Source organism: Lolium rigidum, chromosome 1, assembly GCF_022539505.1.
Source record: "Lolium rigidum isolate FL_2022 chromosome 1, APGP_CSIRO_Lrig_0.1, whole genome shotgun sequence".
NCBI lineage: Eukaryota > Viridiplantae > Streptophyta > Magnoliopsida > Poales > Poaceae > Lolium > Lolium rigidum.
Genome location: NC_061508.1, coordinates 115,162,066 through 115,176,790, shown reverse-complemented (window position 1 = coordinate 115,176,790; position 14,725 = coordinate 115,162,066). Strand labels below are relative to the sequence as shown.

At 47.5% G+C, this 14,725-nt stretch overlaps 1 protein-coding gene across 1 annotated transcript; it reads right to left on the bottom strand.

Moving 5' to 3' along the window:
* Positions 1-299: 299 nt before the first annotated feature.
* LOC124660833 (protein HIGH CHLOROPHYLL FLUORESCENCE PHENOTYPE 244, chloroplastic-like) lies at positions 300-2,648 on the bottom strand. Its single transcript, XM_047198701.1, has 7 exons — positions 2,270-2,648; positions 2,039-2,137; positions 1,738-1,932; positions 1,412-1,504; positions 1,203-1,298; positions 812-952; positions 300-708 (listed from the first exon to the last, which is right to left on the bottom strand). The coding sequence occupies exons 1-7, from the start codon at positions 2,618-2,620 to the stop codon at positions 532-534; spliced, it is 1,152 nt and encodes a 383-aa protein (XP_047054657.1). The 5' UTR covers positions 2,621-2,648; the 3' UTR covers positions 300-531.
* Positions 2,649-14,725: the final 12,077 nt, after the last annotated feature.

Genomic DNA, 14,725 nt, shown 5'->3' with positions numbered 1-14,725 from the left:
GCATCTGATACCTTCATTCAAGATTTTACCAGCCCCATTGTTATCCGTATCTGGGACTCAGCCTCACACAAACTCTACGAGATCAAACAGCAAGATTAGTGTTTACCATTAGAAACATGCTTCCTGTTCATAGATAGGCCTTCTCCAAAGGGTGAACATGATCAAACCTGTTTCTTTCATTCTATGTTGTTGTTTCTGGTTTATTTGTCACCGCACATATTACAAACATTTACATTGCTATATATTCTGAGCTAGTATTTTTTGTTTGCTTAGTCAATAGTCATTCTACAACTCATGGCTTGAGAACAATAGGAGTTTACTATGAACTCATGAAATTTAGGCTGCTTTGCACAATCTTCACATCAACCAAACTGTCCAGATTCTATAAACATCACCTAATAACATTATGCCTCCTTGCAAACACCACAATGAAAATATACAAGAAAGACTGTAGTCACTCATCTGTGTCTTGATGCACAGACCTGCATCAGAAATATGTCCATGGTTTCATGCTTCGTGGAATCCCTTTTTTCAAAAGTAAATGTCACTTTGCTTGGACTGTGCCTTGAGACCTTTCAATTTCTTTAATATGTTGGAGAAATAATCTTGCAAATATTTCTCTAAGGTGAGGATATCCTTTGCCTCCACCCCAAGAAGCTCGTATGTCTCATTCATTGGAGCTGAGAAAACAGTGTCACTGGAGAGCACCTGGATTATAAAATGTAAAAATTCTTGTAAGCTTTCACAGGATTCGATATATGTGTTACTGTTACAGTATTACACGCGCACTGCATAAGAGGCCTAGACGAACCTCTGAAAATGCGAGCCTGTCAGCCACATCATTTGTCCACTGGAAGAACCGTGTTAATTGACGAGTAAATCTCAACACTCCAACAGGGACAGTAGTTACATTGGCATCTTGCCCAGCCAGTCTCTCGCATAATGTAATAACCTGAATAAGGCAAGACAAATAGAACCTCAACAAAAACGTACCAACTCTCATGAGCCATCATGTGGTACATTCTCAAAAGCAAAATAAATGCCTGAATGATTATATTGGTACACTTCCTACGAAATAGGACAATATACCAACTATTCATTAGTGACAAGCCAATACTCAGAAGACCTTTCCTTCATTAATGACAGGCCAATACCATTCATTAATGTACTTCATTCGCTAAAAAAGCATTAGTGTTAATTACCTCCTGAGTTGTCCAAGATCGTGGTCCAGCAAATGTTAGGAGTTTTTTGCTGGCCTTCTCATTGCGCAGAGCAACAAATGTCAGGCGAGCAACATCCTATAGTTGCACAGAGAATAGGCGTCAACAGAAAGCTACTTTGGAGAGAGACTGGTACAGAGATATCCACAGTTCAGTTTTCCTATATGGAGGAGGAGGGGAAAAAAGATAACCTGGGTATCCATGTACGCAATCCGAGTCGGAGCATCAGTTCCCCAAACTGACTTCTCTTCTAGTATAGGCACCGCATACTGCCCAATGAGGCCCTGCAACCAAACAGGCGTCAGAAATTCATTCCTAGAAACAACCAGCAAAACATAACTAGACAAAGATGTACGATATGAACTTCCAACTATATGTCACATCATTGCTTTTAACTTTTACTTGTTCAGTACTATGATGAATTATGAACAGCACACAGTTAGTTTAGCAAGAAACTGCAGTGCCTTCTGCGGTCTCACATATCAGCATCTCGGGAAAAAGGAGCAAATCTAGCTACCTGCATGAAACCACAGAGCCGGATGATGGTGTAATCGAGACCGGTATCCTGGATAAACTTCTCGGTGCAGTACTTGATCTCCATGAGGGGGACCTCGGGGTGCTTGTCGCAGTTGTGGATGGAGTAGAACACGTACTTCTGGATCCCCATCGCCTTGGCGCACTGGATCAGAGCAACCTTTCCTTCCCAGTCTACCTAAACAGAGCAACCGTCAGCGCGCGCGCCCGAACGTACCTCGTGTGACAGTAGCAGCATTCTTCTCTGTGTTTTTGTTAGAGATTATTATATGCGGATGGCATACCGTTCGAATGGGCTCTTCCGGCCGCCCCGTCGCGCAGTCAATCACCGTGTGGACGCCGACCAGCGTGGCGGGTATCGTCTCCGGCTTGCTGAGGTCGGCCTGATTAAATCAGTTATTACACGCACAAACGATATCATGAGATGGATCCGCAATGTGATACGTGGTGCCGCAAAATTACATAGAGCAGGAAGAACTGAACAGTGAAGTCGATTGCACACAGTGCAAACCTACATTGACCACGGTGGCGCCCCAGTCCCGGAGGAAGTCGGCGGGGGCGGGGCGGGGCCTGACGAGGCACCTGACGTCGTAGCCCTCGTCCAGCGCCCGCCTGACCACCTGCCGCCCCAGGGTGCCCGTGGCGCCGACCACCAGCACGCTCGTCGGCCTGACGGGCGTGCCCTGCCCAATGCTGATCGCCTGCGCGTTGCAGGTCACCGCCAGCCTGCAGCGGGACGAGACGGCGCGGGCCGCCGGGTGGGGGAGCGGCCGCGCGCGGGCGATGGCCCAGGAGAGCGGGGCGCGGCGGCCCGGGGTGGCGAGCCGCGAGGGCAGCGCGGCAGCAGGGCTGGTGGACGTCGCCATTTCTGCGCGCGGTGGTTTTTGCCGTGGCAGTGGCGGAGGCGTGGTTTTGGGGGTGCGAGGAGTGGTGGAGAGGGGATGCGGAGCAGCCGATGCCCGTCGCGCCACGTCACCTCCGCCATCCCCGTGATCCGTCTCGCTTCCCGTTTCTTTCCCCGCCCACTTGTGAGAATTTTCACCCTTTGCTCCCTTCCATATTCTACACGATTTTGTTTTGAAAAAATGTTAAAATCTGATCTCTGCATCGAAATCGAACTAGGAAAACTAAGAAAATAAAGACTTCGGGCTATCTAAAAGCAACGCCTCCAACAAAAAAACAGCACGGTTTTCATCCTGAAGATAGTACTCGCTCTCAAAACAATGTTTTCAACAAGGTCATTGCCAGACATAACCAATTAAGGCCAGATCTGGCCCAGATCGGGCTCGCGCCACCGTCGCCCAGCTCACCAGCCGCCTCAATGTCTCCTCCGCAGAACCACCAGGCCCACCCACCGCCGCGCCTCCCCACTCGGACGCACCGCTGGAGGCGTCGCCTCTACCCTCCACCATTTGGCGGGTCGGGCGCCGCCACCGCCGCCGGCGTCGGCGATGGCAGCGGCCTGGTCGGCACGACGTTGGGAGGGGCGGGGTTAGGGTTTCTGGGTGGCCTCCGGAGTCGCCCCAGCGGGAGCGACCCAGGAGACAGCGTCGATTCTGTATGTCGCTAATATCGAAACCAACTGCATTATGCATACGACTTATGACTTTTATTTAAATTTTATTTAACAAATATCCTCCAAGAGCATATACAAAAATCTGAAGCCACCACACAACATCTATAAACCCGACAATTGGTGAAGGTCATGCTATCAACACAATATGCTTTGAAAACACGAACTACGTCCCATCAACTGGGTACCGGAGGCATCACTGAGTCACCCTATGGCAAAACAGGAGCACACTTTTGACCCCAGATGCCATCACATACATGAGTTTTTATTTGGTATATTTTTGATTTTTCGTCCTTCTAACTCACTTAATCTCGATTCTTGAAGGTACATCCATAATTTTGTGTCACTATCCTCATTGTCATTTATTCTAGGCTCATGCTTATAGGGAAGCAATGGATATTGATTTGGGTGGATAGAAGCTCCTAACAATTATAATTTCCCATTTAGGCTTATGAGATGTGTAATGTCTATGTTCCACTAAATTGCATAGATAGGTGAAGATACCTTGCAGCAAATGATCTAGAAACGAGTCGATAAATTTATAAACAGTTAAATCGTATTAAAAATATGGTGGTCCATGCCAAAATAAAATAAATTGTCTTGGAAGATACTACTAATTGACCGAACCGGTATGTCCGTGAAAGAGAGGCAATTAAGAGACGTTTAGGGTTTCCCAGCCACCTCCCGTCGGCTCTGCCAATCTGTCCAATTATGTGGCCTCTCGGGCCGTGGAGGAGGCGTGGATCTCGACCTCGTTGGCGGGAGGGCTCTGATTTTTCTAGTTTTAGGGTGAAGGTTTGGTCGGATGGGGCTAAGTGATGGCGGCGGCGCCTTCTCCGATAAAGTTTCATGGGTTCAGCCCCATCTCAGTGGTGACGTCGAGAAGCTTGTGGGAGTGGTGTGTTTTCATCGTCGGTTATTCCTTCTTCCACGTCTCCAGGACGGGTGCGGTCTTCTCGACCCGTTCGGCAACTTCCCGTCCGCATCCAACAACATCAGGTCGGCTCAGGGAGAAGCGGCAGCCATTGGCGCGGGCTGGAGGTTGAAGTCGAAAGGCATCCAAGGATTTCGTTGTAATTTTCCTTTTTGTTGAGATGCTTTGTACTATTCAATGTTTCTCTTAATGCCAGGGTTCTGTTCGGAAAAAAAATATTGGTCTTAGTGGCTACGAAATTAGAATAACCTAAAGCTGCAAGTTTGATATGTTTAGGAATTGAAAATTGTTAGATGTATATATCTGTATATTGTAGTTTCCCCATATGTTAGGGGGCTTCCTGCATATTTCCACCTGTACATGTACTATATATTGTGGCCTTTGGCCCCCTGGTAATACAACAAGCATATTAACCTAACATGGTATCAGAGCAAATATTGATCCTCTAGTTTCTCCCGGCGACGCTGCTTGTTCAATCTCCCGTCCATCGCCCGATTACTGCTCCAATCTCATCCCGGTCGATTCCGCCCGGCCTATTTCGCCGCCCGTTTCATTCCCCACGCGTGGCGCCCGCCCGGCAGACTCCTGATTCCTCCGCCCGGCCGATTTCGCCGCAGGTTTCCTTCCCCGCGCGTGGCGCCCGCCCGGCAGACTCCCGATTCTTTCCTTCCCCGCGCGTGGCGCCCGCCCTCCTGCTGCGTGGCCGGCCTCCACGATTCCTCCCAGATTGGATCTCCACGCGCCGCTGGCCTCCTGCTCTGCTCCGTGTCCTGCTCGTCTTCTGCAGTCCGGCCGATCTCCCCAGGATCCGCCTGCCCCCGATCGACCTCCCAAGGATCCGCCCGCCCTGCTGCTGGCCGATCTCCCTGCCCTCTCTCGCGTGGCCGTCCCTGCTGCTGGCCGATCTCCCTGCCCCCGCTCGCCCGTCTGCCCCTGCTGCCTGTCTGCTGCTGTGCGTGGTCGCCCCGACGCCTCGTGTGCGACGCCTGCCCGTCTACTTTCCGCCAGATTGGGCCGCCTGCTCTTCTCGATCGGCCCGTTTCCCAGCAGTTTGATATCAATCTGAGGTACAAAAAAAAATATACTATCGTCAGCTATGTCTTCTTCCGCTGATCCCGCCTTCTCTTTGGGTCTCCCTTCGGTACTTGGTACGGCTAGCCATTCTTCGTCGTCGTTTGCAGCTTCTTCACGCGGCTCTGCCCGCGCTTTCCCGACTTCGTCTACGTCGGCTCGCCGCTCTACATCGACTTTTGCGGCCTCTTCACGCGACTCTGCCCGCGCTTCGCCGACTTTTGTGGCCTCTTCATGCGGCTCTGCCCGCGCTTCGCCGACTTCGTCTACGTCGACCCGCCGCTCTACATCAACTTTTGCGGCCTCTTCCCGCGGTTATGGCCGCGCTTCGTCGACTCCGTCTACGTCGGCCTGCCGCTCTACATCGACTTTCGCGGCCTCTTCACGTGGTTATGACCGCGCTTTGCCGACTCTGTCTTCATCGGCGTGTTGCTCTCCGTCGCCCCCTTTGGTGGCCTCTGTGCGTGTGGCTGATAGCTCCTCGTCGGCACCTGATTGTACGTCGACCTCTCCAGTCGCGCCCCTCTCTGCGCATGAGATAGCGCAGCTTCACCGCCTGCTTGATGCTTGGGATTCCAGTTTACGTCAGCAGCCTCGCGGTCCGAGTCTCCGCCCTCGTCCTCATTGCACCTCACTGTGGCAAGGTTGGCCACACTTCCTCCACCTGTTGGACGCGGGATCCCGGTTTACGTCGGCAGTTTCGGGATCGTCGGCGGGCCGGCTCTTCGAGATCTTCTGCGGTTGCACTTTCCGATCGGGACATTCTCGGGGGTCTTCGTGGTCTCGCTCGCTACTACGGACTCTTCCTCGCCGGGCGCTGCTGGTTCCGTGACCGGCTCTTCGCGCATCGCGCGACCACCAGTTTCTACACAGTCAGGTACATCCCCGTGGTATCTGGATTCTGGAGCTTCCTTTCATATGACCTCTGAGTCTTCTATTTTGTCTGCTCTTCGGTCTCTTATTTCTCATGTCCGTGTTGTCACGGCTGATGGTACCTCTATCCCTGTTTCTAGTAGAGGCACCCTTTCTACTCCCTCTTTCTCTGTCCCTGATGTTTCTCATGTTCCTCGCCTTCAGATGAACCTTTTCTCTGCTAGCCGACTCACCGATTCCGGTTGTTGCGTCATTCTTGACACCGAGTCTTGTGCGGTTCGGGATCGTCACACACGAGCCCCGATTGGAACTGGCCCTCGTAGCCGTAAGTCTCCGGGGCTTTGGGAGTTAGACTGGCTTCGTGTTCCTTCCGCTGCCACACCATCTGCTAGTTCTCCTCCGGTTGTTGCCTCTGTCACCGGCTCTTTTCAGCACTGGCATCATCGTCTTGGTCACCTTTGTGACTCTCGCCTGTCGTCTTTGGTTCATCGTGGCCTTCTGGGGTCTGTCTCGGGAGATGGGTCGTTACATCGTCGGGGCTGTAGGTTAGGCAAACAGATTCAGCTTCCTTATCCTACTAGTGTGTCCGTCTCTCGGCGACCGTTTGATTTAGTCCATTCGGATGTTTGGGGTCCGGCTCCCTTCGCTTCGAAAGGGGGCCATCGATACTATATCTTATTCATTGATGATTTTTCACGGTACACCCGGGTGTTTTTCATGTACTCTCGCAGGTGAGGTGCTCTCTATTTATCGGCGTTTTGCGGCCATGGTCCGCACTCGGTATTCCTCACCCATTCGCGTGTTCCGTGCTGATTCTGCCTGGTGAGTATATCTCCCGAGCACCTTCGTGGTGTCCTTGCCGAGGAGGGCACTCTCTCTCGGTTTTCTTGTCCCGGCGCGCATGCTCAAAATGGCGTCGCCGAGCGTAAGCATCGTCATCTTCTTGAGACCACCCGTGCTATGATGATTGCTTCTTCTCTTCCGCCACATTTCGGGCTGAGGTCTGTTGCTACGTCGGCCCACCTCATTAACATTCAGCCTTCCGCTGCTCTACGGGGTGGCATTCCTCTCGAGCGTCTCTCCGGTGTTTCTCCGGACTACTCGACTCTCCGTTCATTTGGTTGCGTCTGCTATGTCCTTCGCCTCCTCGTGAACGCACCAAACTAACCGCTCAGTCTGTTGAGTGTGTTTTTCTCGGATACAGTGATGAGCATAAGGGCTATCGCTGTTGGGACCCCGTTGGTCGTCGGATGCGCATCTCTCGTGACGTCACGTTTGATGAGACGCGTCCCTTCTATCCTCGCCCCACCTCGGGTACTTACCCGGTGGATGATATCTCTTTTCTTCTTTTTCCGGATGCACCCCCTACTGTTCCTCCTCCCTCCCTCCTACTTCGATGCGCCCCCTTCGGCGCCATCCTCTCGTTCATCTAGTCCACCTAGTACTCCTCGTTCTCCGGCTTCGGCTCCTTCCGATGCTCGTCCCTTCTTCCTCTTCTTCTCGATGACTTGTCTTCCGCGGATGAGCTTTCCCCTTCACGGCACGTGCGTCGGCGTCGTGCTCCAGCTCGTTACTCTCCTAGTCAGTATGGTCTCTCTGTCGTTTCCGAGCCGACTTCTTATCGGGATGCCGAGCGTCATCCTGAATGGCAGCTTGCCATGGCTGAGGAGATCGCTGCGCTTGAGCGCACTAGCACTTGGGATCTTGTTTCTCCCCCTTCTGGTGTTCGTCCTATCACGTGTAAGTGGGTCTATAAAATTAAGACTCGCTCTGATAGATCTCTTGAGCGCTATAAAGTGCGTCTTGTGGCTCGTGGCTTTCAGCAGGAGCACGGGCGTGACTATGATGAGACTTTTGCCCCTGTGGCTCATATGACTACTGTGCGTACCCTTCTTGTTGTTGCTTCTGTTCGCCGCTGGTCTGTCTCCCAGCTTGATGTTCGGAATGCTTTTCTTAATGGCGAGTTGAGTGAGGAGGTTTACATGCAGCCTCCTCCTGGGTATTCTGTTCCCGATGGGATGGTTTGTCGTCTTCGACGTTCTCTCTATGGTCTCAAACAGGCCCCTCGTGCCTGGTTTGAGTGCTTTGCTTCTGTGGTGACTGCTGCTGGTTTCTCTCCTAGTCTTCATGATCCAGCACTTTTCGTTCACACTTCTCCTCGTGGACATACTCTTCTTCTTCTTTATGTTGATGATATGATCATTACTGGCGATGATCCTGAGTATATTGTCTTCGTCAAGGCTCGTCTTCGTGATCAGTTTCTTATGACTGATCTTGGTCCTCTTCGCTATTTTCTTGGCATTGAGGTTTCCTCCTCTTCTAATGGTTTTTCTATCTCTCAGGAAAAGTACATTCAGGATCTTCTTGCTCGTGCTGCTCTTGGGGATGAGCGCACAGTTGATACTCCTATGGAGCTTAATGTTAAGCTTAGTCCTACTGATGGTGATTCTCTTCCTGATCCCACCCGTTATCGCCATCTTGTTGGGAGTCTTGTTTATCTTGCTGTCACTCGTCCTGATATTTCTTATCCTGTTCATATTCTGAGTCAGTTTGTCTCAGCTCCTATCACTGTTCACTATAGTCATTTCCTCCGTGTTCTACGTTACCTTCGTGGCACGATCACTCGTCGCCTTTTCTTTTCCCGTTCCAGCTCTCTCCAGCTCCAGTGCTATTCGGATGGTACGTGGGCGAGTGATCCTACAGATCGTCGTTCACTTCTACGCTTCTTGTGTGTTTCTTGGTGGTTCGCTTGTTGCTTGGAAGACGAAGAAACAGGTCGCAGTTTCCCGTTCGAGTGTTGAGGCTGAGTTGCGGGCTATGGCTTTGTTGATTGCTGAGGTGACTTGGTTACGGTGGTTGCTTGCAGATTTTGGGGTCTCTGTTACGACACCCACTTCACTTTTGTCTGACAGTACAGGTGCTATCAGTATTGCACGTGATCCGGTCATGTTGGATAATTAGGCACAATTTCCATGATTAATTCCAGAATATAAAACATGATGATAGCAACTACTAACATGTGAAACTCGAACATACTAGATGCATTAATCAACATGAGTAGCAGCAGCGCAAACGGTAAAGCATCCATCGCTAAACAGATCGAGATATGTCGCACGTACCGATCTGGTGGAGGTGGCGGTGGAGGTGTAGCAAATGATGTCGCAGCAGTAACGTTGTTGATGACAACGTTGTTGACGAAAGGTACGACGGGTCGAAGTAGACGGCGTTGAAGACGACGGTAGGCAGCACCGCCCGACTCTGACGGAAGGCGACCCGTGATGAAGAGCTTGAGCAGTCGCGCAGAGCGCTTCCCAAAAACCTAATTCGCCCTCTCCCGTACAGGATCGCAAGGACGAGCGGTTCCGGAGACCTGCTCTCCCGTTCGCCGATGCACGTCGGCGCGCGGGATGGAGTAGGCTACGATGGCGGCGCAAGCACAGAGAGGTGGAAACCCTAACTCGTGTATTTGGTGTGTTTCTGCGGTAGCCGGGCAAGAGATTATATAGGCTCGGGAAACCCTAGGCAACGTGGGCCACGCCCACGTCGCACGAACGTTTCGAGTCGGTTACAGATAGCCCATGATCCGGGAGCGACCCGAACCGACTAACTGTGACGCGTCCGTCTAGGACTCTGTTCGTTTTCCTGAGCTGCAAAAAGTAAGGAAAGTCTCGGCTCGAGGCTCAATCCACTCACCACGAGCGCGGCGCGCGTCGTGACGTGTCGAGTCGAGTCGAGACGAGACGAGCGAGCGAGGAGGAGGAGGAGCGCGCGTGTAGCTAATACGTCCCAAACGTATCTATAATTTCTTATGTTCCATGCTACTTTATTGATGATACCTACATGTTTTATACACATTATATGTCATTATTATGCGTTTTCCGGAACTAACCTATTGACGAGATGCCGAAAGGCCGATTCTGTTGTTCTGCTGTTTTTGGTTTCGAAATCCTAGTAAAGAAATATTTTCGGAATCGGACGAAATCAAGACCGAGGACCTTATAATTCCCGGAAGCTTCCAGAGCACCGGAGAAGGACGAGAGGGGAGCCAGGGGGCCCCACACCACACCCCGGCGCGGCCCAGGGGGGGCGCGCCCCCCTATGGTGTGGGCACCCCGTGGCCCCTCCGACTCTATCTCTTCGCCTATTTAATCGTCCCTGACCTAAAAACACCGACAGAGAAGACGAGACCCGAGAAAACCTTCCCGGAGCCGCCGCCATCGCGAAATCAAGATTCGGGGGACGAAGTCTCGTTCCGGCACCCTGCCGGACGGGGAATTGCCCCCGGAGTCATCTCCACCGCCGTCTCCACCGCCATCTTCACCGCCATCGCTGTTCCCATGATGAGGAGGGAGTAATTCTCCCCTGGGGCTGAGGGCTCTACCGTAGCTATGTGGTTAATCTCTCTCTCTCTGTACTCCAATACAATGATCTCATGAGCTGCTTTACATGATTGAGATCCATATGATGAGCTTTGTATCGCTACTAGTTGTGTGCTACTCATGTGATGTTATTAAAGTAGTCTATTCCTCCTACTTGGTGTAAAGGTGATTAGTGTGTGCACCGTGTGGTTCTTGTCGTAGGCTATGATCACGATCTCTTGTAGATTGTGGAGTTAATTATCATTATGATAGTATTGATGTGATCTATTCCTCCTTCATAGTGTAATATGGACAGTGTGTGCACTATGTTAGTTCTTGGTTTATTTTGCAATGATCTATTATGCTCTAAGGTTATTTAAATATGAACATTGAATTGTGGAGCTTGTTAACTCCGGCATTGAGGGTTCGTGTAATCCTACGCAATGTGTTCATTATCAAACAAGAGTGTATGTAGCACATATGAGAAGAAGTATTTATTATGCGATCAATGTTGAGAGTGTCCACTAGTGAAAGTATGATCCCTAGGCCTTGTTTCAAATACGCAAACACCGTTTACTTACCGTTACGTTGCATGTTTACTCGCTGCCATATTTTATTCAGATTGCTATTACCACTCATATACATCCATATTACTTGTATTTCACTATCTCTTCGCCGAACTAGTACACCTATACATCTGACAAGTGTATTTGGTGTGTTGGGGACACAAGAGACTTCTTGCTTTGTGATTACAGGGTTGCTTGAGAGGGATATCTTTGACCTCTTCCTCCCTGAGTTCGATAAACCTTGGGAAATCCACTTAAGGGAAACTTGCCGCTGTTCTACAAACCTCTGCTCTTGGAGGCCCAACACTGTCTACAAGAATAGAAGCACCCGTAGACATCAAGCACTTTTACGGCGCCGTTGCTCGGGAGGAAAGGTAAAAGGCACTAATACTCCGGTTCCAGTGTAAAGTACTTTTCTGGCGCCATTGTGTGTGTGCTCGAAGCTATTTCCTTTAGACTCTGCAATTACATCTTTTTGTTTCTTGTTTTTATTTTCACTAGTTAGGCATAATGGAAAACAACAAAAAAATTGGTGAGCTTTTTAATCTTTTTCCTAATTTAGAATTGTTTGATGCGAAAATTAAAAAACCTATGGAACCTTATTTACATGATAGTAGCAATGTTATTAGTATGAATGCAATTACTGCTAATGCTATGAAGAAGTCTAAGCTTAGGGAAGCTAGTTTACATAAAAATAATCTTTTTGCTCCTCCGCTTTGGAAGAAATATTTTGCTCGATGATGCTTTATCTCCCATATGCGATAACTCTAATGATGCTTCGATATTTTAAATCCACCTGCTGAAAGTATTCCGTATAAAATACCTATGGAAATTATTGAACGTGTTATGGATAACCGCTATGAAGGGGATGGAACTGTCCATCCCGGGAATCATTTACTTGTTTTTGCATGAATTATGCGGGTTATTCAAGTGTGCGGGTATTTCAATGGATGAAGTTAGGAAGAAATTATTTGTTATGTCGCTATCACGGTGAAGCAGACGCATTGGTATAAACTGCTTGAAGGACGGGCGCTCTCTTGATTGGAAGGATATTGTGCCTCTATTTTATTCCAAGTTCTATCCTCCAAGTGAAATTCACAAAGATCGAAACCGTATATATAATTTCTGGCCTCATGATGGAGAGAGTATTGCCCAAGCATGGGAGAGATTGAAGAATTTAATGCTCAAATGCCCCAATCATGAGCTTCCAGGTAATATCATCATTGATAATTTCTATGCAAGACTTTCTTTTCAAGATAAGACCTTGCTGGATACTACTTGTTCTGGATCATTCACGAGCAATAAAGAAGAGTTTAAAAGGGACCTTCTTGATCGGATTAAGGAGAACGCTGAAGATTGGGAGAACGACAAAGGTAAAGAGTCGGGTATAAATTATGATTATGAATGCATTGAAACTTTCATGGATAGTGGTAAATTTCGAAATATGAGTGCTACTTATGGTCTTGACTCTCAAGTTGCTGCAAATCTTTATAAAGCTTTTGCTTCTCACATTGAATTGCCTAGGAAGAATTTTGATAAGTATCATGAACCTTTTAAAGACGCTTGCATGAAGAATGAAATTGTTGTTAATGATTGCAATAAGCGTGCTCAAACTCCTAAGAATGCTATTTCCTATAAGCATGTTAATTTTTGTGGAATACATAGACCTTGTGGAATTAATCAAATAGAAGATGAATATTGTATCCATCACAGAAATGAAAAAACTAGAAAGTGGTCTAGAGCTCTAGATGATCTTGGAGAAAAAGTGTGTGCCCTCTATCCTTTTATTTGTGAACTTTGCCATAGAGTTGGTCATTTTAATTTTCAATGCTCCTCCAATGATAATTCGAACCCCATGAGTGCTGCAAATTTGTATTGTGATGATGAAATCATTCCTAATCAGCATGATGAACTTACCTTATTTTTGAAATGTGAAGAGTTATCAAGAAAAATTTCTTTGTTAAATATTAACGATCTTGATATTGATGATGTCCTGCATGGGTGTTTTTCTTACTGCACTAATAATTGCCATACAAATACTTACATACAGAATATTTTAGAAGATGACACCTTGCCAAAATATGATAGGACCGCTGTGTGTTTTCAATTAATTAATGAAAAGGAGGGATCCTCCCAAGTTTCTTCTATTGTTTCTAAAAGTAAATCAGGTTATGCGGACAAGCCACCCTTCAAACCTCTTCCTCCTAAAGAAGGGAGCGAGGAGAGGGAAGAAGAGAAGAAGAAGAAGAAGAAGGGAACGAAGAAGAAGAAGAAGAAGAAGAAGAAGAAGAAGGAGAATAAAAAGAAAGAGGTAACGGCGTATCCCCGCGTGAATGAGATAACGCTAGGTAACCGTAAGTATGTTGCTCCTAATGATTATTGTGATAATGAATCTGAATACGATGATCTTCCTATGCCCTTTACATACATTAGCGATCATGATTTGAATGAGCATACTACTTTTGATATTACAAATCTCTGGGAAACTAATTCTGAAAATGATAATAATTGCCATAGTGTCAGTACTATCCATGCTTCCCCCCATAATAATATAGAAAGCTCTAAGCTTGGGGAAGAGGTGTTTGAAAATCCTTTTGCTACTGGTCATTATGTTCTTGATACATCTCCTTCTAATAACAATGATGGTATGGTCATAGATAAACCGATCTGTGAAAGATAACTATTCTATTTCTTATGATGACACTCGTGCCTCCGATCTTTGATGATTATTATAAAGAATGCTATGATATAGGTTATAACTATCCTTATGAAACTTGTCATAGTCATGATTGGATTACCAAAAACAATTCTTTTAATATGCAACTTGTTTACCATGTTCAAATTCTTGATAATAATCTTGCTCCAATTACTATTAATGAGAATAACTCTTCTTATGCCAAAATTAATGATATTTCTATGCATATGAACCATGATAAGAATGTTTTAAGTGATGGGTATATTGTGGATTTCATCAATGATACTACTGAAAGTTATTATGAGAGAGGGAAATATGGTTATATGCATCTTAATAATATTAAGTTTCCCCTCTTTATGTTGAGAATCTTTAAGTTACTCGTGTTTTATCCTCTTATGCTTGTCACTTTGCTCTTCATGAATTCATTTGTGTATAAGATTCTTCTGCATAGGAAGCATGTTAGGCTTAAATGTGTTTTGAATTGCCTCTTGAAGCTCTCTTTTGCTTCAAATACTATTTCTTGCGGGTGCATCACCAAAACTGCTGAGCCCATCTTAATGGCTATAAAGAAAGAACTTCTTGGGAGATAACCCATGTGTTTATTTTACTACAGCAATTTTTGTTTTGTTGAGTCTTGGAAGTTGTTTACTACTGTAGCAACCTCTCCTTATCATGTTTTTGTGCCAAGTAAAGTTTCTATGTTAAAGTTGATGTTATATTTGGGATCGCTGCGCAGAAACAGCATTGCTGTCTGTCACGAATCTGGGCACAGGCCTCTGTAGAAAATTCGAAAAAATCTGCCAGTTTACGAGCGTGATCCTCAGATATGCACGCAACTTTCATTAGTTTTGAGTTTTTCCATTTGAGCAAGTCTGGTGCCATCTTAAAATTCGTCTTTACG

What these genes read in the sequence shown, in the direction of transcription:
- LOC124660833 (XM_047198701.1), bottom strand. Translation starts at nt 2,620, where the DNA reads ATGGCGACGTCCACCAGCCCTGCTGCCGCGCTGCCCTCGCGGCTCGCC. An exon ending in GGCTCTGTGGTTTCATGCAG is followed by an intron (nt 1,505 to 1,737) that starts GTAGCTAGATTT and finishes GTTTGGTTGCAG; the next exon opens with GGCCTCATTGGGCAGTATGC. An exon ending in GATCTTGGACAACTCAGGAG is followed by an intron (nt 953 to 1,202) that starts GTAATTAACACT and finishes TGCCTTATTCAG; the next exon opens with GTTATTACATTATGCGAGAG.